General features: G+C 34.9%; 7 protein-coding genes across 8 annotated transcripts; 5 read left to right on the forward strand and 2 right to left on the reverse strand.

Annotated features, from left to right (window-relative positions):
- Positions 1 to 866: 866 nt before the first annotated feature.
- Positions 867 to 2,168, reverse strand: LOC107366297 (uncharacterized). Its single transcript, XM_015933878.3, has 4 exons — positions 2,036 to 2,168; positions 1,798 to 1,924; positions 1,593 to 1,732; positions 867 to 1,445 (listed from the first exon to the last, which is right to left on the reverse strand). The coding sequence occupies exons 1-4, from the start codon at positions 2,094 to 2,096 to the stop codon at positions 1,018 to 1,020; spliced, it is 756 nt and encodes a 251-aa protein (XP_015789364.1). The 5' UTR covers positions 2,097 to 2,168; the 3' UTR covers positions 867 to 1,017.
- Positions 2,169 to 4,119: 1,951 nt separating this feature from the next.
- On the forward strand, positions 4,120 to 6,259 carry Ccdc85 (coiled-coil domain-containing protein 85). Of its 2 annotated transcripts, none has more exons than XM_015933886.3 (3): positions 4,120 to 4,450; positions 4,602 to 5,417; positions 5,535 to 6,259. In XM_015933886.3, exons 2-3 carry the CDS (start codon positions 4,631 to 4,633, stop codon positions 5,990 to 5,992), a joined length of 1,245 nt encoding a protein of 414 aa, XP_015789372.1. In that variant the 5' UTR covers positions 4,120 to 4,450; positions 4,602 to 4,630; the 3' UTR covers positions 5,993 to 6,259. The 2 variants fall into 2 exon arrangements, with proteins under 2 accessions (XP_015789372.1, XP_015789373.1); XM_015933887.3 differs by having other exon boundaries at positions 4,612 to 5,417.
- Positions 6,260 to 7,341: 1,082 nt separating this feature from the next.
- Ip259 (NSA2 ribosome biogenesis factor-like IP259) lies at positions 7,342 to 8,345 on the forward strand. Its single transcript, XM_015933670.3, has 2 exons — positions 7,342 to 7,425; positions 7,527 to 8,345. The coding sequence occupies exon 2, from the start codon at positions 7,537 to 7,539 to the stop codon at positions 8,317 to 8,319; it is 783 nt and encodes a 260-aa protein (XP_015789156.1). The 5' UTR covers positions 7,342 to 7,425; positions 7,527 to 7,536; the 3' UTR covers positions 8,320 to 8,345.
- A 74-nt stretch (positions 8,346 to 8,419) lies between these two features.
- LOC107366107 (immediate early response 3-interacting protein 1) lies at positions 8,420 to 9,152 on the reverse strand. The gene is made up of 3 exons (XM_015933675.3): positions 8,948 to 9,152; positions 8,640 to 8,765; positions 8,420 to 8,578 (listed from the first exon to the last, which is right to left on the reverse strand). Exons 1-3 carry the CDS (start codon positions 9,036 to 9,038, stop codon positions 8,523 to 8,525), a joined length of 273 nt encoding a protein of 90 aa, XP_015789161.1. The 5' UTR covers positions 9,039 to 9,152; the 3' UTR covers positions 8,420 to 8,522.
- Positions 9,153 to 9,223: 71 nt separating this feature from the next.
- On the forward strand, positions 9,224 to 10,512 carry Chmp1 (charged multivesicular body protein 1). The gene is made up of 3 exons (XM_089267219.1): positions 9,224 to 9,381; positions 9,525 to 9,990; positions 10,075 to 10,512. Exons 1-3 carry the CDS (start codon positions 9,360 to 9,362, stop codon positions 10,190 to 10,192), a joined length of 606 nt encoding a protein of 201 aa, XP_089123345.1. The 5' UTR covers positions 9,224 to 9,359; the 3' UTR covers positions 10,193 to 10,512.
- A 473-nt stretch (positions 10,513 to 10,985) lies between these two features.
- LOC107366040 (uncharacterized) lies at positions 10,986 to 24,306 on the forward strand. Its single transcript, XM_089267221.1, has 7 exons — positions 10,986 to 11,825; positions 11,920 to 12,038; positions 12,124 to 14,470; positions 14,622 to 22,146; positions 22,229 to 22,414; positions 22,518 to 23,823; positions 23,990 to 24,306. The coding sequence occupies exons 1-6, from the start codon at positions 11,320 to 11,322 to the stop codon at positions 22,608 to 22,610; spliced, it is 10,776 nt and encodes a 3,591-aa protein (XP_089123347.1). The 5' UTR covers positions 10,986 to 11,319; the 3' UTR covers positions 22,611 to 23,823; positions 23,990 to 24,306.
- A 755-nt stretch (positions 24,307 to 25,061) lies between these two features.
- On the forward strand, positions 25,062 to 27,109 carry LOC107366103 (tetraspanin-1). Its single transcript, XM_015933671.3, has 6 exons — positions 25,062 to 25,571; positions 25,810 to 26,007; positions 26,079 to 26,159; positions 26,246 to 26,341; positions 26,409 to 26,510; positions 26,701 to 27,109. Exons 1-6 carry the CDS (start codon positions 25,503 to 25,505, stop codon positions 26,848 to 26,850), a joined length of 696 nt encoding a protein of 231 aa, XP_015789157.1. The 5' UTR covers positions 25,062 to 25,502; the 3' UTR covers positions 26,851 to 27,109.
- The last annotated feature ends 76 nt before the right edge of the window (positions 27,110 to 27,185 follow it).

A 27,185-nucleotide genomic window follows, 5' to 3' on the forward strand; every position in this document is an offset into this window, starting at 1 on the left:
TCTAATTGTCATTTAACTATATTGGAGAAATTAAAAGCTTAAATTATGCATTATTTGCAACTGAAGATTGTTTACTTACTTGATATTGTCGAGTGAAAATTTTAAGTTGATTTGAAGATGATTGAAGTGAAATTTCACTTTGTATTATTAACATGTACACACTAAAACAATGTAAATCTCTTTTAAATTTGCTGCAAAGTCAACACTTGGAAAATTGGACAATTAAAGGTAAAATCAAGGATAAGACAATCAATCATGTAAGCCCAAAACTTATGTTGTTGTTGAATCGCACAGGTAAAGCTTCTAAGACTTAATCATTTAGTGAATAATATTTACGACAGGCTCACGAAACTGCTCCATAAATAAGGTAAATTTATCAACTTTAATAGCACCCTGAATGTATTGCACTTTTAATAACATGAAATTGAAACCAGCATTAAAAATAAAAAATATCATATTATCATTAAAAAAAAGCTGGATAAAAAATAGTAGTTTTGTTTAAAAATCAACATCAATTGTATCAACTTGCGCTATAATTGTTTTAATGTCACTGTTATTTTGAGTTTTTTACATTTTTTCAATTCTTTTCAATTTAGGTTTGATTGTGTTCCAATTGATATTGACTTCAATTTCAACTTGACTCGAGAATTATTGAAGCTGGAATTTTCATTTTATTGGATAACTAAATACTGTAAGTCTTCGCCTGTCCTTAGTTAGTTGTCCATTGAAATTTCGTTCTGTGGCAATTTAATGATGGAATGATTTCGTTCTTTGATAAAATTTTCATAAAAATCCTCAAATATTGAACACATGCCTGTTACCATGAGCTCTGAGAAAACGATGTAAATCAATTTTATGTGTAAAGCTTGCTTATAAGTCATTATTTTTATTAAATATCAATTGCAATACAATACATGAGTGAAATAGACACAAATAAATTGATTTAGGGTGGGTTGATTGGTAAAAAAGTGTGAAAAGGGAATCAATTAAAAATCATGTCAAGGTTGAGTTTTCAGTTTAAAGTTCAATCTTTTTGACAACCTTCATCAATGGAATCAATGGTGAAATTTGTTGACGTTTAATGTTTGCGGATGGAGCGATTATACTGCGGTAAGTTTTCATCAATTCAGGATTAGATTTATCACATGAGGCAACATCGGGCACTTTAGCACAAGCTAAGTCAAATACATCAGCGACCATCTGATTAACTTTAGCGGTTACATAGACAGAGGTTTCTGGACCAGTTTTCTTAGCACAGTTTTCATTAACCTTCTCAGTGAAACAGCTTAAACCCAAGTGGACAGCACAGCATGTTGAACCAAGCATAGCATCACGATCACCTTTAATATTATTTGCAATATAATCAAGAAGGACGATTACTTTGTCCATGCACATATTAACACTGATTGTTGAATTGTCCAAACATTTAATGTGCTTCAAGAATTCTAAGAGATAAAAAAGATGATTTCATCAGAAAAAATATAAAATAGCTCAAGAGAACGTTAATTGTAACAGTGAAACTTATAGATTAAAATAAATCTTAAAATTTCAAGATGATGATTTAAATAATCTAGTATGCTAATGAAACTTACCGGCTTTTCCTTTGGCATCTTCACATCTCTCCTTGTTGAGTTGACGAGCATTTCGAGACATCAAATTAAAGACTTCTCGAGGGAAGCTGTTCAAGCATTTTTGATACCTTTTGATACAAGCCATATCCTTCTTTGTATCCCTGTAAGACAAAATTAATAATAAATTAATAATCGAAAGACTGATAATTAAATGAATAAAACTTACCGACAGTGAGCAACGAGATCAGCTTCATTTCTGATGATTGTAAGATTCCAGTCTCCAACATAAAGAAGTCTTTTCAAACACTTGTCAGCTTCGATCAAAGTTTGATCGCAATTTTTGCTTCTTTGAGCTGTTAGTTGTGAAATACAGGCAAAAAAAGGTTGAGTAAATCATTTCATTAAATGATGAAATAAAATTAAGATAAAAAATATTCCAAATGAATGGTGAATTAATCAATTACCTGAAACAAAAGCAAATGAGACGCAAAAAAATAAAGCTAACACAAAAAGCTTAGACTCCATATTTCAACCAATAGACGAGTGAGAGGGAAATTGAAAAAAAGACAATCTTGGAACTGAACAGTTTAAATCAAGTAAATCTAATTGACGTTTCTCAGAATTTTTCTTACCTTTATATATTTCTGAAAATTGTTCAACTATCTCTCCACCTTAAATTGTTTTCACCTTATTCTTTACTCCCTCAAAAATTGCTATTTATTATTTACCGTCGCATACACTCGATATTATTAACACTAAACTTGAACATCTTACATCTCGTAAAGAGGATTGCCCTTGAAGGCTTTCAAACTTGATTTCAATAGAGTTGTTTATCTAGTTATAGTCAGAGTAACATGACGTTCATCATGATGGGTCAACAATAAAAACCTTATTATTACCTTAATTCACTCATTTTAATTTGTTTTCACTTTTCCTTCTCGCAATTTCCCGAAGAACAAAAAACAAGTAAAAAATGACAATGTTTTCTGATCATTATGGTGACCACTTATGGAGCATGAAATTTCCCTTCAATCATTGTTGGTCACAATTATGACCATAAATTTCTAGCTTGCATGATTTTTCATTGACCAGCCGATTGTTTGTTCAACTTGAAGGCTATTCAATGGTTATTGGTCTTGGATACAAGCGCGATTCCACTTTGCTCTTGTTATATTTGCATAACCGTTTAAAAGGTGATAAAAGTTATTCACACTGCAGGTTAATTCAACCCTTTTGCTGTTTCCATCTTGATAGTCTCATTGGCAATCAAGGTTATCAGCCTAACAAAATCTGTATCCAGAAATGAAAAAATCAAATCAGTTCCAGAATTGAACGATTTAAGTCAACACCAACAAATTGCTTTGTCAGATTTGTTTGAAGCAGTGTAAAGTTTACATTGTAAATGGCAATGTTTAGAATCCAATTTTTTCAACTCTGTGATGACAAATGATTAAGTTGAGAGTGATTATTAAGGGTTAATGGAGTTTAATTATCGCAATTATGTCTTGTTTTAAAATAGAAGACATTAATCATTTGTTATTGTAATTTGGACTGTTTGTTGGTTGTAAATAAAAGGTTGACAAGTGCTTGTATGAGATGAATAATCCTATTGTTTTGTTCATTGGAGTTCTTCTCAATTTGATTAGCTTACTCATAAACAATTGAAATCAATTGACTCGTCCAAAATGTACAACAAAATGTACAAACATGCAACATTCAGTTTAAATGTTTCCTTTGTAACCTTTCATACCAATTCAAATTAGTTAGCATGTCTAATTAACAGTAAACAGGGTGTTTGAGTCAAATAATCAAATTAGGTGGTGATTATTTATTTATTTATTTATAAATAATCGTCTGAATTTTATTTCCGTACAAACAAATGTGTAAAATTATTTTCAAGGAAACTGAGGATCAACACGCTTTGTTAAACGGTAAATATAATGGTAAACTTGAAAATTACTGTCAATGACGTATCAATCCATAGTTGGCTATTTTCAAAATATTACCTACTTTTAGATATAAATTGTCATTATTTTTACATTGTATTCCTAAAATTGAACAATGATTGATTGGTACCTTAATGGCAAATGGGAATACATTGAAGTTTCGAGGAGAGTAGAGGATTTTTTGTTGAATACTTACAGTCCATGTTAAGGGCACAAATATTTTCTATGTCATTGAATCGAGATTTTCTAGGTAATTAGTTTGTTAGCTATTAGTTGATAAAAACTAATGTTTATAATAGCGGTGCTAGGCTGATAGGAAGATGATTTTGCATTGACAAGATACACTAGTTTTACCTGGAAGGATTACTTGTGGATGTTGAAGCGTTTTATTCCAAGTTTCCGAGATTGTCATCAACAGGATGCCTTATTGAATGTTCACTTATAAGTTGAAATCTAAGTCGATCTAAATATAGTAATAATTAGCTAGAAATATCAATAAAAATTAAATAAATTATTGACTCGTTTATTGTTTACTGGTTACTTAGCGCCCTCTTTCATGCCTAATTTGAACTTTTATTTGGTGGAAGATGTCACTATTTTTTTCAGAATAATTTTCAGCCTCTTTCACCCTAAATTTCATCTTATCTCAACAAATATTTAAAAATTATAATCTTCGTATAATATTAATTTATTATTGAAGACTTGGTTTTGAATAGGCGGTAAAGGCTTACTCGTAAAGTGTTCCAGAAATTAGATAAAATTTGTGTTTGAATTGTTGCTCCTGTGAAAACAACTTTCTGGGCCAAATTTTTGTAACTTTGGCTCTTGACTTCTCAAAGTAAATCTAAAGTTATGTTAATTGACTGATTCTCAACTAAAATTTAGAAATTAGTTTTTCTAGATACATTGAGTATCCTAATTTCGAATGTTAATGTAAGTAAATGATTTTTATCCACTTTTGTTATGATATTTGAGGAAGTTTGTTGTCCATTAACTTGTGTGTAAAAAATGACAACTAAGTCGCGCTTTTTTAATTCAACTTTACTTGATTGTTTATTTTTCTATTAAAATTAACTTTGTTTAGATCTTTACAGATATTCTATGGTTGCCTAAATGTCTAACTCTTCTGTGTCCAATATACATGGAGATGAGGCTAGCCATTCAAGTGGCCAACCCCCACCACCTCCTTTACCTCCGTTAGCATCAGGATCTTCATCTCACCAGCAACATCAACAGAAACAACCCCAACCAGTTGAAGCTCAATATAAGAATCTTCTACTGGGTAAACCAACTTCTCTATATTCAGGAAGCTCAAATCCTCACGGAACTGTTTATGCTCAAAGAGCTGATGTTTGGAGTCCAGTAACTTCGTCGGTAACAACTCCTCCTCCACCAACACCTGATGATGAATTGTTGGGACAGTTAACATTGGACGACTTAATTTCTCGAATTAGAAGTCTAGAAGCTAAAAACAGGAAACTTCTTTATGATAATGGCGCAATGACTAAAGATATAAACCATCATTTGTCCACATTGCAACAGCTCAAGCAACAAAATTATCATTTAATATCTGAGAACAATGAGCTACGTGAACTGGCCTGTTTCCTTGAAGACGAAAGGTCTCGGTGTAGATCAATTGCACGAGAATGGCAATCTTTTGGAACACATATGTCCAGAGTTATGCGGCATGAAGTGACAAACTATTCTAATAAACTAACTCAGTTAGAAGGAAAACAGTTTGAATTGGTCCGAGAAAACTTTGAATTGAAACAATTGTGCCTGCTTTTAGATAATGCTTTATCTTCACGGGAAGGTCCAGATGGTTCTTTAATACCTCATAATTCTTCAATCGTTAATTCCAATACGAATGGAGTAACAAGTATCAATCCATCGTTAGCTCGTAAGTTTTCAATCTTCTACAAATTATCAAAAGTGTTTTACTGATGCCTTAAAAATCAAATCTGTAACTGGAATTTTTGTAAATTATTAAATTAACCTTCGTTTTTCTTTTATTTAGTGAAATCAAAAACTGCCAAAAACAACAGCAATAACTACAGTAATCATGAAAATAGTGTTCAACCTCAGCATAAAGTTATTCTGAGTCAGCAGATATTGGAATACATAAGATCACTGGAAGGGCGAATAAAACAGCTGGAAAATGAAAGGACAAAAAGCAACGAAAATTCTCGTTCAACTAACGAAACGTATGAAAACACTAAAGCGATTACTAAGGATGGCTCTGATCAATCTGCAGCACCTGTTTGCCCACAACCTTTGGTGGTTGCAATGAAAGCTTTGCAAATACATGAAGATCTTGGTTCTGGAGAAGGCTCGAAAAGCATCAATGCAGTGGAAAATAGAGAAAATCCAAGTACAAATGCTGAAATTAACAATGAAGTGATTACTGATCAACATAAAGCTATTGTTAAAGGGTTATGCAATGTTATTTGGCGAAAAATTGAAGACTCATCTTAAAAAATCTGGAAGATATTTCAATTTTAAAATGTTTTCTCCTATAGTTTTATTTATTTTACTTATTCAAAAGTGATTTCATTTATAAATCATACAACATATTGACTTAGTTGATTCCCTTTTGCCATACAAATCTGGGATGCTGGCAGGGTATTGATTTTTATCATCGTTTCCTAAATTTTATCAACTCTGGAAAATCTTATCTTATTTTTTTAAATGACTTGTTTAAGATTAATCTTCATCTCAATATTAAATCACAATCAAAATTTACCATAAAATTCATTTTATTCCATCACATCTCGAATAGTTATTTGATTTATCTGAGTATTGGTGCATCTATTTAAGCATTTCAAATACCAAAAGTCAAATCCTTTGGATAATAATTTATACAATGATATTTAAACTGATGAGTTACATGTCATTAAAAAATCAAAGTATTGAAGTGTCATTTGTTAAACAATTGTGAGTATGAAACTTGAGCCAACCTTGACGAAATTTGAATCTATGGTTGAAATAAAATTTAATCAACTTATCAATTCTTTTATACACTTCAATTCAGATTTCAATTGTTCGTTCAAGCATTGTTCAGAATTAAAGTATCAATCTATTGAAACGAGTAAATTGCTATAAAAGCTCAAAGCAACTTTTTTCTACTCCATTTCAATTCTTTGAAATCCTAACTAATATTTTTTGAATACACTGGATTAGTTTATTCAGAATAGCTTAGAAAATGTCTTCCTTTAAATCCGATCACGAATCTGGAGAATCTGGCATTCTGAATAAAGTTCACAATGGAAATCAAACTTGTTCACCTTTCATCTCTCATGTGTCTTTCATTACTATGCAATTAATTGTTTTGATTTTTTCATTCACCTTGTTCATTTTAATAATTATTCTTCTTCAACAATATCACATGGATAATGAACATCGTCTTCCGAGTTTATTTAATTCCAGTAAATTTTATTAATCATTGTAACAATACAGCAAAACCTCGTATATTTTGCCTTTTTTGAGTGCGGACATCTAACGTTCAAAAAAATAAAATGAGCAAATTTTTAGTTATGGTGACTGTAAATTACAGTCTCTGAAAATAAAATTTGCTCAAATGAGTCAAAAAGTGAGCTCATTTGATTGTGAGCTACTGTAATTTACAGTCAACATAAGTAAAAATGTGCTTATTCTATTTTTTTGAACGTTAGATGTCCGCACTCAAAAAAGGCAAAATATACGAGGTTTGAGTGTATTAAAATGAACAAGTTTTTTGCCTTTTCTCGTTCAAGCTGCGCTCTTTAAAAGAAACGCTGCAATGTTTCAATGGTCCCCAAAAGGCGATTCAAAAATTAAACGTGGGTTATTTACTAACCCAAACCTTATCAATTTTTAGTTAATTGTTCTTTTTGGTTAATTTGTTGTTTTAAATTAAATTGTGAATTAATGTAAGTTTATTTTGGTCCTAACACGTCCTGTCAAACGTGTGTCTTTAAACATCAATTTTTAAGTGCGTAATAACTCTTTCTTTTCTGGTATCTTTTTTCAGATAAAACAACATGCCACAAAACAACCACATCGAGCTCCATAGGAAGCGCTATGGACGTCGTCTTGATTATGAAGAACGTAAACGTAAAAAGGAGGCTCGGGCCCATCGAGAAATCTCGCACAAAGCTAAGACTTTAAGGAAATTGAAAGCCAAGATGTTTAACAGGGAACGATTCAAGGAGAAAATCCAAATGAAGAAGACAATGAGGATGCATGAAATGAAGAAGTCTAAAAAGAAGGCCGAAGAAGAGGTTAAAGAAGGTGCCGTACCTGCCTATTTATTGGACAGAGAAGGTCAAAGCAGAGCCAAAGTTCTTTCTAACATGATTAAACAAAAAAGAAAAGAAAAGGCCGGTAAATGGGAAGTGCCATTACCTAAAGTTAAAGCACAGTCAGATGCTGAAGTCTTCAAAGTTATCAAGACGGGAAAAAGGAAAAAGAAGGCCTGGAAAAGAATGGTTACTAAAGTTTGTTATGTTGGTGAAGGGTTCACACGTAAACCTCCGAAATTTGAACGCTTTATAAGACCTATGGGACTGAGATTTAAAAAGGCTCACGTTACTCATCCTGAATTAAAGACAACTTTCCATCTTCCAATAATAGGCGTTAAAAAGAATCCTAGCTCTCAGATGTTCACTAGCTTAGGAGTTATAACTAAAGGAACTATTATCGAAGTAAATGTATCAGAACTTGGTTTAGTTACACAATCTGGTAGAGTTATTTGGGGTAAATATGCTCAAGTGACTAATCATCCAGAAAATGATGGTTGTATAAATGCAGTTCTTTTGGTTTAATTTAAATAAAAAGTCTTCGTAATTAATTTCTAGTTTTGCTCTTTTTCAATAAATTTTAACGGTGAAATGAAAACAAATGGAACAAATCAACATCATGTCATGAGTATTTAAAATTTTCTAGAGGAAATTTAATTGAGAAATGTATTACAAATTAAATCTTTCCAAAACTTTTTAATATTCAGCATAGGGCAGTTCAGCAGCTTTTAACCAACAAGAAGTTTGAACAAAATGGTGACAACATTTAGAAATATCAGCGGTACTGAAATGAAAAGAAGATCAAAATTAGAACTAAGTTTCGTCTTAATTTACTGCATACGGACCTCTCATGACCGTTCTAATTGAATGTATTAGGTTTAAAATGTTGGCCTTAACTCCTGGTTGCGGTGGAGGCACACCATAAGGCTGATTGAAATTCATAGGGTTGTTTTGATTTCTCCCCCAGCCAACTGGAAAAAATTAAACCAATAAGTAAATGAATGAATTGTAAACAAAAAAGGAAAACGAAGATGATTTCAGTATTGAGGACTCTTATCATTCGAAATTATTGACTATGAAAATACACAGATTATTGAGTTTTAGAGAGAGATTAGTTCAAATAAAGATAACATAAGCAATCAAAGAAACTTACTTTTGTTAAGAAATCTTTCTTCATGAAGGATCGCTACGGCATTTATAACTAATAAAATAGATTCATAGAGATTATACAAGGTGATAGCCATAATTACTAGAAAAAACTACAGAATTATTAACAGTAATTTTAAAATTAATAACTCAGTTTACTCAAAATAAATTAAAACAAGACCAGAGATTATTTTGGATCAGTTGAATTGATATTGGTTGGCATGTAAACAATACCACCAGTAACTCCACCTCACTGTTTATTGATGCGATGTCAGTTGGTTGCTGAAACTGATTATTAGTCATTCTCTTTATCACAAATTAATAATTAATCTAGATTTCTATTTGTTTGTGTCCAGCTTTTGGTTAATCTGTGTCCCTTAAGAAAAGATAATAGTAGCTATTAAAATTGTGACCCAGCCATGTCTGTAGCAACGATGGAAAGTAAGTTGTTTATATCTATCTATGTTGATTTTCAATAGAAAAATCTTGGTTTCTCCCATTTTTAACGTTTATTTTGTCAATCAAGTCTATTGGTTAAGCACTATGATTAAACTAAACTCTAATTTTCCTTTATTTTTTTGAAGAGCATCTATTCAATCTCAAATTTGCGTCCAAGGATCTTCTAAGGAATTCTAAGAAATGTGAAAAAGAGGAGAAGAAGGAGAAGGAGAAGTGTAAGATGGCTATTACGAAAAATAATTACGAAGCTGCCAAGATTCATGCAGAGAATGCTATAAGGCAAAAAAATCAATCACTCAATTACTTGAGAATGAGTGCTCGAATTGATGCTGTGGCCAGTCGTGTACAAACTGCTTTAACTACCAGAAAGGTTACTCAGAGTATGACTGGAGTTGTTAAAGCCATGGATGCGGCAATGAAGAGTATGAATTTAGAAAAGATATCTTCTGTTATGGATAAATTTGAAAAACAGTTTGAGGATCTTGATGTACAATCGTCTGTTATGGAAGATACAATGAGCTCAACTACTACACTTTCAGTGCCACAAAATGATGTTGATCACTTAATGAAACAAGTTGCAGAAGAAGCAGGGTAAGTAAAGCGATCCTTTATCGATAGAAATATCATTTCATTGTTAATTAATCAAACTCTGTTTCTTTTTCTTCTCATTTTTAGCATCGAATTGAAAATGGAGCTACCAAGAGAAGAGACAGCGAGCATTGGTGACGCAAGTGTGGCTTCTGCCGATCAAGATGATCTTAGTCAAAGACTGGCTAAGCTGAGAAACATGTGAACTTCATGATTACTGACATTTTCATCATAGTAATATCATAGGAGTATCATTTACCAGTTGTTTATTATAAGCTGTTGATCTATTTTTTTGCTATTCACAGACAAAATTTAGCAACAAAATCGCATCAAGTTATAACTTTTTCTAAGATCCGAGATCCCTTAAAGAAAAGAAACCAGTAGAAATCTATTTTGACCACTAATTCCATTCTTTTTGAATTCAAATCCGATATTGTCTATCATGATGTGATGATTGACAAAGTGTCTAAAAACCATGAAATTAAAAATCTTAACCAAATAAATTCCTCGAGCAACAATTCCAAATTTACATGTCTAAATAATTGACTTATCGATATGCTCCTTGAACATTTAAATTAAACCTACTCATACTATAAGAAGTAAATTTATCAAAATATTAAAATCTCAGACCTTTCTGAGGTGTAAAGTCTGGAGTTGTTATCAAAAAAATAATCCTTTTATGGTGAACTTGAATAAAAAATCTACTAATTTTATTCATAGCTTAAAATACATCTCTTTAATAATTATGGTTTATTTTAATCAATACAAATATAGAACCATTTTATAGCTTGGAGTTGGTCTGATTAATAATCATTTCTTAATTAAGAACTATATTTCTTTGTAAATAAAAAAGTTTCGATAAATAGATTCGAAATTTCGTTGCAACAAAAAATCCTAGAAAATAATGTTTCATAGCAATACTAGATGGCAGACTATTATGAATATAGGACTATAGGTTTATAAACAATTCGCCAAAATGGCGTCCGATATTAAAACACACACATCAAAACTGTTCATTTTTTCCGATTTACAATTTTTAATTTAATTGACTTTTTTGTAAACAAGTTTTATTGACAGTTTATATATTGTAAAATGATTTATGTACAATCAATATGATGGATGAAAGTTGTTGTGATTGTAATTGTTGTGAACCGGACGATTCTTACCGGCCCTTTTTAAAAGAGTGATTGTGGTGTCACCAAGAAGTGTGTGTGTGTGAAAGGTTTGTTTTATTGTAAAATATTATTAAAGAGAATTTATTTTCAAGTGATTAAACATCAATCAAGTGATTATCAGCCCTATCCTCTTCATATTGGAACTACATGAGTCCTAATGGAAAATCATATGGTCTTCTGTTCAGTTAAGGATGAATTCCTCTTGTCCCAAGATTTATGTGTTATCTGTGGAAGCTTGGGTAAAGGTGAAGAAGGATGGTTAATCATATGTTCTCAGTGTGGTCAGTGTTATCATCCTTATTGTGCTAATATTAAAGTAACAAAAGTTATATTAAGTAAAGGTTGGAGGTGCCTTGAATGTACTGTATGTGAAGGCTGTGGTAAAGCCAACGACGAGGGTAAGCTATTATTGTGTGATGAATGTGACATAAGCTATCATACATATTGCCTCGATCCACCTTTGGATGATATACCAGTCGGGACATGGAAGTGTAAATGGTGTGTAGTGTGTATTAAATGTGGATCCATATCTCCTGGAATTAATTCATTGTGGCAAAAAAATTACACCGAATGTGGCCCTTGTAGTAGTCAGACTTCTTGTCCTGTGTGCTACGCTGATTATGTAGAAAATGATCTCATAATTCAGTGTATCCATTGTAAACGGTATGTTTATTTATTTTCATTTGAATTGTACACCCTTTTTTCATTCTATAATTCATCCATTACACCGCTTTTATTCTTTAATTTTTTACTTTAGGTGGTTACATTCAAAATGTGATGGGATGAGCAATGAAGATGATTGCGAAGGAGCAGCAGATTTTGGTTATAAATGTATATTATGTCGTCCTAAAGATGAACCATCCGCTCATTTGCAAGGTATGCATATTTTCAACTCTGCCATCTTTGTATGCTTTTTCAATATTTTATGCTTACAAATTGTTTTCATTTCATTTTTTTTCAGCTCTTAAACTCAATGCAATGCCAACGAAAAGACAAAGAGCTTTAAGTATTGAAGGTAGCCTAGGAGGGACTGGCAATGTTTCACGTGCATCTCCGTTAGTCTCGCCTCGTTCTTCTGTTGATTCCGTCTCTGGTAAACTAGCCAGTTCTTTAGATAATAATAGTGGGTCCATGCAGTTTCTTGTCAATGGAAATGTTTCATCTAATGCAATTAAAGATGCATCTTGTACAGGTCGAGATTCGGTACCAAATGTTAATGCATCATCGACTTTTTCTTCTCAAACTTCTCTGGTGCCTTCTTCAGAATCCTTTGCAAATTCATCAGCTTTAAAGTCAAATCACAATAAATATCAAAGTCAGTTCCATCTGGATGGTGTAACGCTGTCTGAAGGCGGTATGTCGCTTATAAAATCTCTTCAGTTGGACCCTCCTAAAAGACCGCGTGCAAAGAGAACGAGTAAAGTTAATCTTTTACCTAGTGGAGAAATAGACGATACAAGGGATGAAGATAATGAAGATTTCAAGACGGAGGACGGATCTTCCAAGACTGATTCATTAGATGCTAGTGAAAAGAAGAAAAAGCAGAGAAAGATACAACGTCTCGGAATCGGAGGTTTCTGTGTTAAAAATCGCACTCGTTGGAGTAAAGACGAAGATGGCGACGCAATAGAGAATGCTCCAAGTGAGCTTGATCCAAATATACAGAACGAAAAACCAAAAAGACGAAGAAGAATGAAGAAAAAGAGTCAATTACTTGATAGTTTCCCTTCCTATTTACAAGAAGCCTTTTTTGGTAAGGGTCTGCTTGAATCAAGTAAAGAATCTTCAAATATGTCAGGCCAAAATAACTCGGTGCCAGATTCAAATGTGAACTTTAAACATCCCCCAAGTATAGATGAGAGTTCATCGTTTTTGAATAGAATTACAAATGAGCAAACGGTCACTTTCAATCACTCTGATACTCCTATCGCTAAGTCACCATTCACAAAAGTAAAGTTAAGTGAAACTAGGAAATCCTCGGATGATGCATCCACTTCTGTCACTATGGACGATGATGATTTGAATGGCTTGTTGCCTCAAGATCTTCCGCAAGATGAAGAGCTGATGAATATCCTTTATGATGACGATCTTGACAAAAACGACGAAGTTCTAGGCAATTCACCTACTGTAGATAAATCAATTAATGACGCTAAAGATGGAATCGACGCAGTCATTTTAAACACGAATTTTAATTTAGAAACTATTGTTGTGGATAGTGGTTTACCCCACATGGATAGTAAAGATGTAGAAGATGTTTTTCAAGGAGTTTTAAGTCCTCAAACAGCCACTGTAAATGGTCAAAATCAGGCTGTAGAAGAATTTCCTTCGTTCACATCTTTATTACCTACAAATATTAATAATTCTGTTAATATAGTCAAAGATGTTCCAGGTCCAAGGCAGCCAGAAATGGTTGTTCATCGGTCACCTCAAATCAAACCACAGCAGCCTTCTCCAGCTCCTCCGTCATTACCACCACAACAGCAACCGCAACAACAGCAACTACAACAGCATCAACTACAGCAGCAGCAGCAGCCACAGCCGCAACAACAACTACCCCAACCCCAACAGCAAATACCACTGCAACATCAGCATCCACAGGTCCAACTACAAAAACAAATGCAAAAACAGACACCCCCTCATCAACAACATTCGCAGCATATTCGTCCTCATTCACATCTACATCAGCTCCTTCAGTCTCAACCTCAACCCCAGCCTCAACTACATCAGCATCAACAATTTCATCCCCATAGGCATCCGCATCAAATACCTCATCATATTTCACCTCAACAACATCAACAACCACCAACACCACAGCAAATATCACCCACCCCAGTGTCAATCAGGCCTACCTTCAATCGCGAACCTATCAGGCTACAAGCAAATACATTCCTTCAAACTTCAGGAAGCAGTTCGCCTACTGTTGAACCATTTTCTCCGAGAACACCTTTCCCCGACTCTCAACCTCAACAACAGCCTCCACCAGCATCTCCTCAACAGCTTCCTGTGCCACCTCCAACAAAAGCTCAAGCTCCTAATGATGAAGATCAAAAAATTATCAAATTTGAGGAAGAAGAAGCGCTAGGATTAAATTCAACTATCTCGGCAATATTATATTGCAACATGACTTATCCTAATCTTAAAAGAGATATACCTGACATTAGTGAACGGTGCAAACAAGCAAACAAATATTGGCGCCAACTTTCGGATGATGCTAGAGCTCCATTTCGCCAAAAGGCCAAAGAAAATCGCCAAAATCGAGCACAAAAGGCTCAACAAGAACAAAATAAAGGGAGCTACAAAGATAATAGGTATGTACAATAGTACTCATTTGCATGATTTCAATGTTTTAAAACAGTTCGTTCAATGTTTATTTAGCTTATTATTTACATAAACTTAAATCTATGTTATAAATTTTGATGAATAAGGAAAAATTCTAATTGAATGTTTTTTTTATTTAAGGTCGAATACCCGTCGTGAAAGTGACCAAGAAATGCAATGGAAACAAGTGCAACAAATGCAAAAGCAGCAACAAATGCAAGAGCATCAACTTCTGCAAGAGCAGAGGCAGCAATCTTTATTGAATGTACAGCAACAAACACAAGGACCATTTGATAGTGATCACAAGTCGAATAGTTTCGGTAGTGAAAGTCAAGAGAATAACCCAGTATATATGCCTCAGAATTCAAATGAAGTAGAGAATAATCAACAATTCTGTTTTTCTGGGGTAGACGAATCGTTTGCTCAACAGCACGATTCAAATTCAGCCCCAACAACACCAATAAATGATTCCTCTAGTATAATAAGACCAACAACGTTAACAGCCTCTAGTCCGATGATTGGACAGCATCAAAGACTGCCTTTAACTGGACCTCAAAAAAGTCCATTAATTGTATCTCGGGTTAGACCCCCAATAGACCCTAATAGAATTGCTTTTCCAAGTGGACCGTCCCATTCTGAGGGTTATCGACCACCGATGATTCAACATGTTCAGTCAGGAGTAGCTCAACAGCAGCCCCAACAGCAACAACAAATGCAGCAGCAATCACAGCAGCAACAACAGCACCAACAACATCAACAGCACCAATTACAGCAACAGTCACAGCATCAGCAACAACAGCTTCAACAGCAACAACAGCATCAACAGCAACAGCTTCAACAACAACAGCAACAACAACAACAACAACAACAGCAACAACAACAACAGCAACAGCAAATTCAACAGCAGCAACTTCAACAACAGCACCATCAACAGCACCAGCACCAACAGCAACAACAACCACCGCAACCGCAACAACAGCAACAACAACAACTGCAATCTAACTATGAAACAATGCCAGCTGATGAATTTAGAAGATGGTCCCCACCAGGAACTGTTAAAAATCCAGGTTATCATGTTTTCAGGCATCCTGGCGAACCTCGAATGCATCAATTTCAACCTCACTTGCATTCTCAGCAACAACTTCATCAACAGCAAATGATTCGTGGTAAACCACAACAACAACCGCCTTGGAATAGAATGCAAAGACCACAGATGGGTCCATTATCCCCACATCAAATGCAAATGCAAAGAATGCAATTAATACAGGGAATGAAACGGACTCCTACTCCTTTCCAACCACCTAGTTCGCCTTCATCTCCTCAGCTAACTATGCGGCCAAATCAAACTCAGTCTCCTCAAACTGAACATTTCAATTTTAATCAACCTAACAGCAGTTCGACCCCATCTCCTGGACACTCAGTTCCAAGTCCCCAATTCGCTTCAAATCGATCAACAGTCTCGCCTTTCAGCCAACCTAATAGTTTCGCTCCTTCTCCTGGACAACCAGTTTCGAGTCCCCAGTTCGCCTCAAATAGAGCAACTGTATCACCTTTCAGCCAATCTAATAGTAATTTGGCTCCCTCTCCTGGACAACCAGTTTCGAGTCCACAGTTCGTTTCTAATCAAACAACCGTTTCACCTTTTAATCCGCATAACAGTAACATGGCTCCTTCTCCTGGACAACCAGTTTCAAGTCCACAATTTGCTTCAAATCCAGCAGCCGTCTCACCTTTCATCCAGCCTAACAGTAACTTGGCCCCTTCTCCTGGAAAACCAGCTTCGAGTCCTCAATTTGCTTCAAATCAAGCAACCGTCTCATCTCTTAATCAGCAATCTCAAAACAGTGCCAATATCAGTACCAATCCTGAAGAGGTCGAGTCTATTGAAAAAGTTGTTGGAGCTCAAACTACTGTTGCTACCACAAGTCAGAGTGACTCGCACATCATCAAATCCCCCTCTAAACCAGAGGAAGATGTTAAAACTCCATTTTCAATTGAGCTAGTCAAACATGTGCAAGAATCTGTTTTGAATGAAGAAGATGCCACCCCAGATGATCTAGATGATGATGAATTATTGGGCTTAGGCAACGATTTTAATATATTAGAGTATGCTGATCCAGAACTTCATCAAATGCTTGATGGAGCAACTGGAAGTAAAAATAATATTCTTGATGCGCATTTTGATGAAATCTGTGATAAAGACGAGGATGGTGAGAAGGCGAAAGTGGACAACGAAGAGCATAAAGGGTTAGGCAAATTTGATCCACACGAAAAGGAATCGGAGAACAAAAAGGCCTCAAATGATACGAGTGTATCAATTAGTGGAACTTTAATCAAACAAGAGCCATTAAAGTCACTAGATACTTCTTTGGTAGTGATTCCTCATACATCTTCGCTGAGTTCCAACATGCATCCACCGCCCCCTCCATATCCAGGAACTCCGACTAATGACGTTAAATTTCCACTCCCTCCACCTTATCCCACCACCACTACACCACAATCTCATGTGTATTCGCCTATGGAAGAGTCTGTACCATCAAGTGCAAATTTAATTCGCCAACCAATTTCTAATGTTAGCTCGATGCCGCCACAACATACACAACATAACACACAACCTGGTGATAGTTTTATAGGCCAAGGTGATGCTCTATTAAGTGATTTAGAGTTTGAAAGACTTAAAGCTGAAATTCTGTCTGATGATACTTTATCGACAGTTACAACGGGACCGCTTTTGCAAAATCCATTGATGCCACCAAATGTTCCACCTTCTCCATCTGCACCATCTTATGGACACCAAGTACCGCAACAACATTCCTGGCCTGAAACAAAAGATCCCCGAATGCCTCAAATGCATCCTCAACACCATCAACTTCCACCTCCACAAGGAGTGGCTACTCAGCAACATTTTCTAGGACCACGAATGAATGCAGCTCAGCGTCATCCTGTTATGATGTTTCAAGCTCCTCCTAGAATGTCTGGTACTTATACGCTGCAGCAAATACCTCCAAGTGGATCTCACATGAACCATATCCAAGTTGGTCAAACTGGCTTGGTTTCACCAAACTCTAACTTACAAAGTCCAACCTTAAATCCATCACAAGCACCTCATCCTTTTAGTTCAAGTGTAGGGCCATCCAACCCACCTCAGATGAATGTTCAACAACCTAGTGAAAGATTCCATGATAATCAATGGGGCAATCAACAGCAACCAAAAACTCTCGCTGATATCCAGAAAAGTTTAGAAGCAGAGAAAGCAAGACTGCTTAAAGCAAAGAAAACCATTAATGCTCGCCAACGAGCAAGAAAAAAGAATGGATGTGAGTTATCTGAGTCCGATCAGGCTGAATTAGATAAAATCAATATTGATCGAGAGAGTGTTAGAAAACAATTAGAAGCAGTCAAAAAACAACAGCAATTGCAACAACAACAGCAGCAAAAGCAGCAAAAGCAACAGCAACAGCTTCAGCAGCAGCAACAGCAACAACACCAACAACATCAACAACAGTCACAGACACAGCCACATGCACAGCCTCAGCCTCAGCCTCAGCCTCAGCCTCAGCCTCAGCCTCAGCCTCAGCCTCAGCCGCAGCCACAACAGCAACATCAGCCACAACAACACGAAGCAATGCCAGCTGATGAGTTTAGAAGATGGTCCCCATCAGGAACAGTTGAAAATTCGGGTTATCATGTTTTCAGGCATCCTGGAGATCCTCGAATGCATCAATTTCAACCTCACTTGCATTCTCAACAACAACTTCATCAACAGCAAATGATTCGTGGTAAACCACAACAGCCTTGGAATAGAATGCAAAGGCCACAAATGGGTCCAATGTCTCCCCATCAAATGCAACAACAGTCACAGTCACAGCCACAACCACAGCCTCAACCACAGTCCCAGTCGCAACCACAGCTCCAATCTCAGCAAATGCCACCCCAGTCGCCGTCACAGCCACAACCAAAGCCACAACCACAGCCACAGTCACAGCCACAACAGCAACCACAACAGCAACCACAACAGCAACCACAACAGCAACCACAACAGCAGCATCAACATCAGCAGCAATCTCAGCCAATGCCACCACAGTCGCCGTCACAGCATCAACAAGTCCAACAATTGCAGCCTAAACAAGAACCACAGTCTCCGCAAATGCTGATTCAACAGCATCAACAACACCAACAACACCAACAACATCACCATCATCAACAGCAGCAACAGCAACAGCAACAACTCAAACAACAGGCTCAGCAACTACCGCAGCAGCAACAGCAGCAATCCCAGCAATCGCAACACCACCAACATCAGCCTCAACAAACACAGCCACAGCAGTCCCAACAAATACAACCACAACAGTCTCCACAAGCGCAGCCGGTGCAACAGCACCAACAAGGCCAGCAATTGCAGAATCAACAGCAGCAACAGCAATCTCAGCAATTACATCAGCAACAGCAACAACAACAGCAGCAGCAACAGCAGCAAATACTTAATACGACGACTACAATCACCGCATCTGATTCGAGTGAAGTTGGGGAATCACGATCATTTCAGTTAAATTTTGCTGAGCAAGGAAGTGGTGTTGATAATTATGCTGTAAATGATACTCTTATTGAACAGAACTCTACTTCAACTGAACATGGGACTACACAAGAAGGGCAATCTAGCGATGGTGTTAACTCATTGACAGCGAACCCAAAGAAGAAAATATCCTCTCTCGATATAAGAAAAGCGCAATTAGAAAGAGAGCCTACACCTCCACCTGAAGAACTTAAGCCTAAAAAGAAAAGGCCTGGAAAACGAAAAGAACCCAAAGTTAGTGAACCAGGGGCTATACCTAAGAAACGACCACGAAAATCTTCATCCAACCGAGCTGATGAAAGTCATGAACTGTATATAACTAATTTAATGACTCAACTGCGGAAATTAGAACCTATTCAAATTCAGGAACCCGAAATCAGCCCGAATCATAATGTATGTCCAATCTTTGGAAGTGGTGATCTTAATGCTACCCAATCGTGCTTAAAGGGAGTTTATGGTAGAGCTTATTTACCGAATATTCAAGATCAATATTCTTCTAAAAGTCTGAAAAAAGTCACACCTGTACAAAAATCAACCTTGATTGAAACATCTTTACCTAAACGATCATCTGAACGTAGTTTTTACAGTCAAGAATTCTCTCCAAATACTTTACAAGGATCTCAATTTATTTTTGGACAGACCAATTCTCATAGCCGTCTCGTTAGAGATTGTGACAGTCCAGATAGTGTCATATCTTCAAGTTCACCTGAGTGCTGTTTATATGAGGAATCTGATTGTTGGTTCAGAGTTTTACCAGCTTTTGATGATAGTGAATCTAACAAGAAAGATGATAGTCGAGCATCTCCAGTAATACCATTGTTGAGACCAATTCTTTTGAAGCCAATAACATCTTCAGCTCAGCCAGCAGTGAGTAAAGTCAATGATTCACCCGTCAGCAAGGTTTCCTCTTGTGATCCTGATACCGACTTGGAGAAAAATAAGGAGAATCTTGACAAAGAAGCTATCGAGTCGAATAAAAAGAAACAAATCTCAAGAACACCTATTGTGCCATCCCCCGATTCTCGAAATATTCCAGTGATATTAACATTATCTTCAAACGATGATGTTGAACAAATTGTATCTCGTGTTGCTGATATGCTCCAAATCAAAATCCCTCTTCATTGGGAAGTTGTTGGCCGAACATCATCTCCTTGTCCCAATGATGAACAATCGATGGAAAATTGCAAAGATTCCATAAACAAGCTAGAAGACGGTGATATGGATAGTATTCTTGATGAGAATATGAAATTCTGTCGTTTTTGTGAAGTTGTCGTCATTAATACTGGCTTCAAAAAGAAATTAACTGATTTCCCACCATCAGCACGAGAAGAATCTGACGAAGAAGAAATAACTTTTTGTAGTACTAATTGCTATATGAAGTTTGCTCTTTCACATGGCTCTTCATCTCAATCTGAAAATAAAGAAGCGGGCCCCGTTGTTGGACATTGGGGTGACCAATCAATTAGTGATGAACAGCTTATCCATGAAACACCGATGGATATTTTGCCTCCGATGAGTCCTATGATGGAAGAAGATGAGATCAATGAAGGAGAAAGTCGATCAGCTACTATGTCACCCTCTCAACTTCCATCTCTCACAGCAACTGATAAAGATGACAAACGAAGACAGTGGGTAGAAGACGATATTGCCAGGTCATCATCAGCTGAATCCTCGACGCAATCTAAACAATGGTTTGGCACAAAGTATAAACTTTGGAAAGCCAACTTGTTTGAGGAGCCCAAAAGACCTGAACCAGAAAAATCAAGTGAATTCTATCCTCACATCAGAACGAATTTCGATATGTCTTATCGACCCAGAGTATTACCTCCAGACTCCCGCAAATGTGTCCTTTGTCAAATTGCCGGTGATGGTAAAACTGATGGAAGTGCTCGACTCCTTAATATGGATGTCGGTAAATGGGTTCATCTTAATTGTGTTTTATGGTCACCTGAAGTATATGAAACTTGTGGAGGTTTTCTATTCAATGTGGAAGCAGCTTGTCGCCGAGGTTTAACAACTGAATGTATCCATTGTCATAGAGTGGGCGCTTCTTTGAAATGTTTCAGGCCAAAATGTACGAGCGTTTACCATTTCCCTTGTGCTGTCAGTGATAAGTGTATGTTCTTCAAGGATAAGTCCATTTTTTGTCCTCAACATATACCTAAAGGTGTTAAGCAGAAAGAAATGATGGAAAGTTTCACTGTGCCTCGTCGAGTTCATGTTCAACGTGAGGAAGACAAACAAATGTCTCGTATGATACATTCTGATGGATCGCATTTGATGCGAATTGGAAGCCTTATATTTCTTAATATCGGCCAATTGCTGCCTCACCAGCTATCTGCTTTTCACAGTCCGACAAGTATCTATCCAGTCGGCTATCGAATTCATAGATTCTATTGGAGCATGAGAGAGTTGACCAAAAGGTGTAAATATATTTGTACAATTCAAGAAAAAGATGGAAAACCTGAGTTCGTTGTTGAAATTGAAGAAGAAGGATATGAAAAAGTTACTTACAGAGCTGATTCACCTAAATCTGTTTGGAAAGATATTTTAGACGCAATTGTAAAAATCAGAGAAGAAGCGGGGATCATCAAAGTTTTCACTGAATTCATAACAGGAGAAGATCTTTTCGGCCTTTCAGAAGCCTCAGTCAGCCGTATATTGGAATCATTTCCTGGTGTAGATAGTCTTAGTGATTATAATTTTCGCCATACTCGATCAGACTTACTTGAATTACCCTTACCAATCAATCCAACTGGCTGTGCCCGAACTGAACCAAGATTATTAGTTCCTTACAAACGTGTACACACACTACAAACACGATCTGCTACTCGATCATCATTGCAATCATCATTAGCCTGCTGTGAAGAGCAATCTCCTTATATTAAACAATTTTTCCACTCTAAATCACAACAGTACAAAAAGATGAAAACTGACTGGAGACAGATGGTTTATTTAGCTCGATCTCGAATCGCTGGACTTGGCTTATATGCAGCTCGAGATATTGAAAAACATACAATGATCATAGAATATATCGGCCAATTGATTAGAAATGAAATAGCTGAAAGAAATGAAAGACTGTATGAGACTCAAGTAAGTTTTAATCACTTAATTATTTCTATATAATTATCATTCATCGTGACATATTTTTAACTTATTTTTTTTTACTTTTCAGAATCGTCGAGGTGTTTACATGTTTAGACTGGACGAGAATCGTGTTGTTGATGCCACATTAAGAGGAGGCTTGGCGAGATACATCAATCACTCCTGCAATCCTAACTGTGTTGCTGAAATTGTACAAATCGACAGGGAAAACAAAATTCTTATTATTGCAAGCCGTAAAATATCTAGAGGCGAAGAGGTTAGTATTCTGAGTTTAATGAAAACTATTTTAACATAAAGCAAAAAATTTTATTTAGATTTATTTCGATTTACAAATTAACATTTTTTATTTATCTTGACAGTTAACCTATGATTATCGTTTTGACGTTGAAGATGATTCCTCTAAAATACCTTGTCTTTGTGGAGCATCAACTTGCCGTAAATGGATGAATTAAATTACCCATTTTTGGCTTCTGTACATAGTTAAATGACAAATTTGAAAAAATGCGGATAATTTTCGTGAAAACATACATAAAGTACATACCCTTACACCTACACACAAATTACACCACATCAATTCATACACAACCACACAAAGCAAATGACAGAGTTATATTTGGACCTATGCTGTTTATATTTTTCTCTCCTCCTTTTGTAAAAAAATCGCGATTAATATCTAATTGTAAGCTAAAATTTATAAGAGATTGTTATGCAATATATGCATCTTATACATTGACCATGCTTGTCCATTTTTATTGTTATATACCCATCATTTTAAGAAAAAATCAATTCTCAATGAAGACACAAGACTAATTGGATTTAACCAAATGCAATACTTTCAACGCGTTCAATTTCAATTATAGAAAATTGAATTTTCAGTTTTTGATTTATCTACAATTGTGTATTATCTTCATGATTTGCTCAAAACCTTCATCTTCAAGTTTTAAAACATTTTTTTCATTCAACCATTAAATCATCCAAATTTTGATCAATAATTTCAGGAACTTTTTCTCTTTCTTTCCTTTCTGATGATGATAATCTAACCTTGCTTCCAATCTTTACTTCAGAATTTACTTATTTCAATAATTTGAATCAGAATTGATTGTTAGGCCATTTAGCAAAATCTAATTTAAAGTTTCGTGTCGGTGAATCTTTTTTAATAAATCAATGTATTTCATTCAAAAATATTGTTCACATTTTGATTAACCTCAAAATATAGTGTTTCGTGGTAATAGCTTATTTTCACTATTTAGCGGGCAACTAAATGTGAGACATGATGAGACTCTCATTGTCTGAAATACTGCATTTTAGGTTTTATTAATATTTTAATTGTTGTTTATATTAACTGTCTTTAAATGACCACTAATTTCTCTGGTTTTAGTTAACTTACATCTTATTAAAAGCTGCTAAGCTGATGGATTATTGTGTTTCATTGCCGTTTAGCTACAACTTAAATGATCCTTTTGAAATGGATAAAAATATTAAACAAGAACCTGGAACCGAAAGTATTACAAACCCTGAATTGCTCAGTTTTGAAGATAAATTGTATGAAATTAAATGTGTCAAACTCTCAAAGAGGATTGAAGAATATAAATTAGAAAATGAAAAGCTCATTCAACACATATATGAATTTAAAAAATTGGTAGATCGCTATAGTAAACAAAAAAGGTAAGTTATTATTTTCTATGTTAATATCCACCTAATTAATAATTTAAATGATTATTGAATCTTTCGAGAGGTTTTGAAATGCTCGATAGAACCTTAGTATTCAACCAATATGTGATATATTTCTGTTATTAATCGCTTAATTTTCTATCTTTATTTGACATCTCAGTGCTCTCATTAAACGGTTGTCAACTTATGCCAATACTGATTGGCCGGAAACCTAACCACAATTAATGTGATGTGTAAATTATGCTCAAGAATCCTTTCTTCCGTCAAATAATCACTACTTCTAATGGATGGTACATATGTATTAATTTTTTCAACATAATCAAATTTCATCATTGCGCTGCTGCTGTTTTTGACAACTCCATCTGCTGAACCATCTTATTTTGATTACCATTGATGCTCAGTTTAATAGTCATGTACAAGTTATAATCTTTAAATTGTGAATACATTTAGTTTTCAAAAATAAAAAAGTTAAATTTACGTTGCGAATCTTGTACGAATTCAATAATTACCTGCAAATTTTCATTATGAAGAGAACGGGAAAGCTTGACATAAATGGACTAATTATTTGCTTTTGCGAAGAAAAAAGTCCACGAGAACAATGCGTCAACTAAATTAACCTTTATGATTACAGTTAATAAAGTCGCGATTTAATAAAGTGAGTAACACGGTTTGCAATCCTTGAGTCATGAGACTTGAGTTTTTTAAGACTTGAATTGCTAAAAATTGAGTATTTTTAAGATTGAATAAAGCTTGGAGTAGATTCGCCTCTTGATGAATGAATTTATATAATACTTGATGATTTGAAAAACATTGAAATTATTTAACAATTGACTTCTGTAAGCAAAATGTTGATTTTACTTAGGTTTTATTAGCACTAATGATTAGGAGCTTGCAAAGATTCATAATTAATTAGGGTTTTACCTGACAATTATCATTACACATTGTGTTAGTCAGATCATAAACCAGATTAAATCTAATTCTATAGGTTTTGTCAACAAGATTATTGCTGAGGGATAATGATCTTGTTCAATAAGGTTGAAAATGTAGTATTTTGATTTTACCTTCAATCAAATCTAATGTCAACTGGACAAAATGTTTTGCTGAGTCAATCAATGATTTAACAATTTATTTTGAGGATGATGGTGATAATAATGATGATTACTATGAGAGACCGGAAAAAAGTGAACCAAAACTCCTAACTGAAGGAGTGACTTTTCATTTCAGTCGTTTCTGTAAATCATTCACAATGATTTAATAACTATTGACTCAAGTTTGTTGTTTAGGTCACTTAATGTCTATCTATTTATTAAACTCAAATTAGCCATTTTAATCTACTAAATTTGAATAACTTAATTAATTTACAAAATGGCACTTTAATTGTTTCTTTTCAATTTACCCATTATTTTGTTTCCCTCTCTTTTTTTAGTTATGTTTGATGATCAAGTCTCAATAAGTAAACCAGTTTACCTTAAGTTTACTTTTGCGTCGCTTCTTGTTAATTGCTTTTAAATCTATTGTTTGTCATCTACGAATTTTGGTCAACTTTTTAACAACATTGATCATTGACCAGCCTTTAATTACCAACAGTCAACCACAATAAACTCGGCCTCACCATTGGGTCTCAAACACAAGATTACAGCAACGAGAAGGAGTCTGACAAGGAACCGTCAGAAATGGGTTACTCTGTCCAATACTTCTCTTGCGTTAAAGTGTTTCTCATTTTTTTCAATTTCCTTCTCTGGGTAAGTAATTATTTCAATTAACAACCAATATTGTTCAACTGTCAACTGAAATCTTGGATAACTCAAACTACTCAACTCAAGAAATTGATAAAACCACAGGATGTCTGCGTCTATTTTTACTGCTGACTTTCAAACCTTACCAACTTACATAATACAATTGTTTAATTTTGATAACTTCATCGACTATTCAAAATGTGAAATTAAATAAAATTTCGTATCCTTCCATGATATCCTTCAGTGCACAGGGATGACATTGATTGGAATTGGACTCTGGTTTCGTATCGATCCAAAAATGTACGAACCAACGCTGTACATTGACACGGAAAATTTCATTAACGTTGGCTGGATAATGATGTTTAGTGGATTGGCGATTGTTATTTTATCAATTATCGGATGCATCGGAACTCTGACCAATTCAACCTGTAAATTGGGCTCAGTAAGCAAGAATATCATTTAATCAAATTACGGCTCAACATTTTCACTTTTCTTGTCCATTTTATTTCACAGTACATTTTCATTATGGCTCTTTTAATTGGACTAGCGATTGCTTGTGTAGTCCTAGCTGCAACTCATGGTTTCGGGGACAGAGTATGTATTATGATCAAGCAAATTCAATTTGCTTTTTCTGTAAGCCTGAATTTTCGTCAATCTTACAAATTGATTTTCTTTTCTAGCTGGAATACTATGTAACTCAACAAGTTTTGATCCAAATACAACAAAGGCCATTTTCAGAAAAAGCTCGAGAATTACTTGATTTTATCCAGGTTAAGGTAAATTGAAACACTTTTTAAATTCCTTATGATCTCCATTGATAATACATTTGTTTTTTCATTTTAGTTAAAATGTTGTGGAGCTGAAAACTTCAACGATTACCATAGATATGGATTAGAAGTTCCTGTTTCATGTTATCGAGAGCAAGCCAACTTTATTAATCAAGAGGTTAGTATAAGTCCATCAATCCTGATTACGCGTTTAAATAAATTGAAATGCAATTGCTGACAACATGGAAATCGTTGCTTAACTCAAGACAAACAAATGAATGATCAAGGATTCAATCTTTAGCCTTTGTGTTTTCAGAATTTACTTTTGAAATTCTTGACTAATTTGATTTCATTTTACTTTTAATTAGGGATGTGGTCGTGTTTTGGGTCGCTTTTATGATCTTAGAGGAGGAATCGCACTTGGATTGAATGCGTTCGCTGTAATTGTTGAATTCCTTTGCCTTATCTTTGCCTTGTCACTATTCTGTGTAATCAGACATTCTGAGCTTGATGATTAATATTCTGGTTGATGATAATCAAGACATTTTAATACTGTCATCTCCCGCCAGATAAGCTGACAGCATTACAGTTTAGTCATTAGTCAATTCAAATTTTGTCAAATTTCATGTAACTTAATTCATATTTTTTAATCAATTTTAAACAAATTGTTACTCTTTTTGATAAACCCTAACTTAACTATGAAATGTAATTTACTGAATAATTAACTTTGTATTTATTTAATCTTAAACAAACAAATCTACACCAAATTTCACAAAACGATGTGTCAACTAAATTAACCTTTATGACTGCGAGAGTCTAAGAAAGTTGTCATTAACGAAGGTGAGTAATCTAG

This window comes from Tetranychus urticae, chromosome 2, assembly GCF_039701765.1.
Source record: "Tetranychus urticae isolate SD_2017Ah chromosome 2, NJAU_TeUrti_SD_1.0, whole genome shotgun sequence".
Lineage (NCBI taxonomy): Eukaryota > Metazoa > Arthropoda > Arachnida > Trombidiformes > Tetranychidae > Tetranychus > Tetranychus urticae.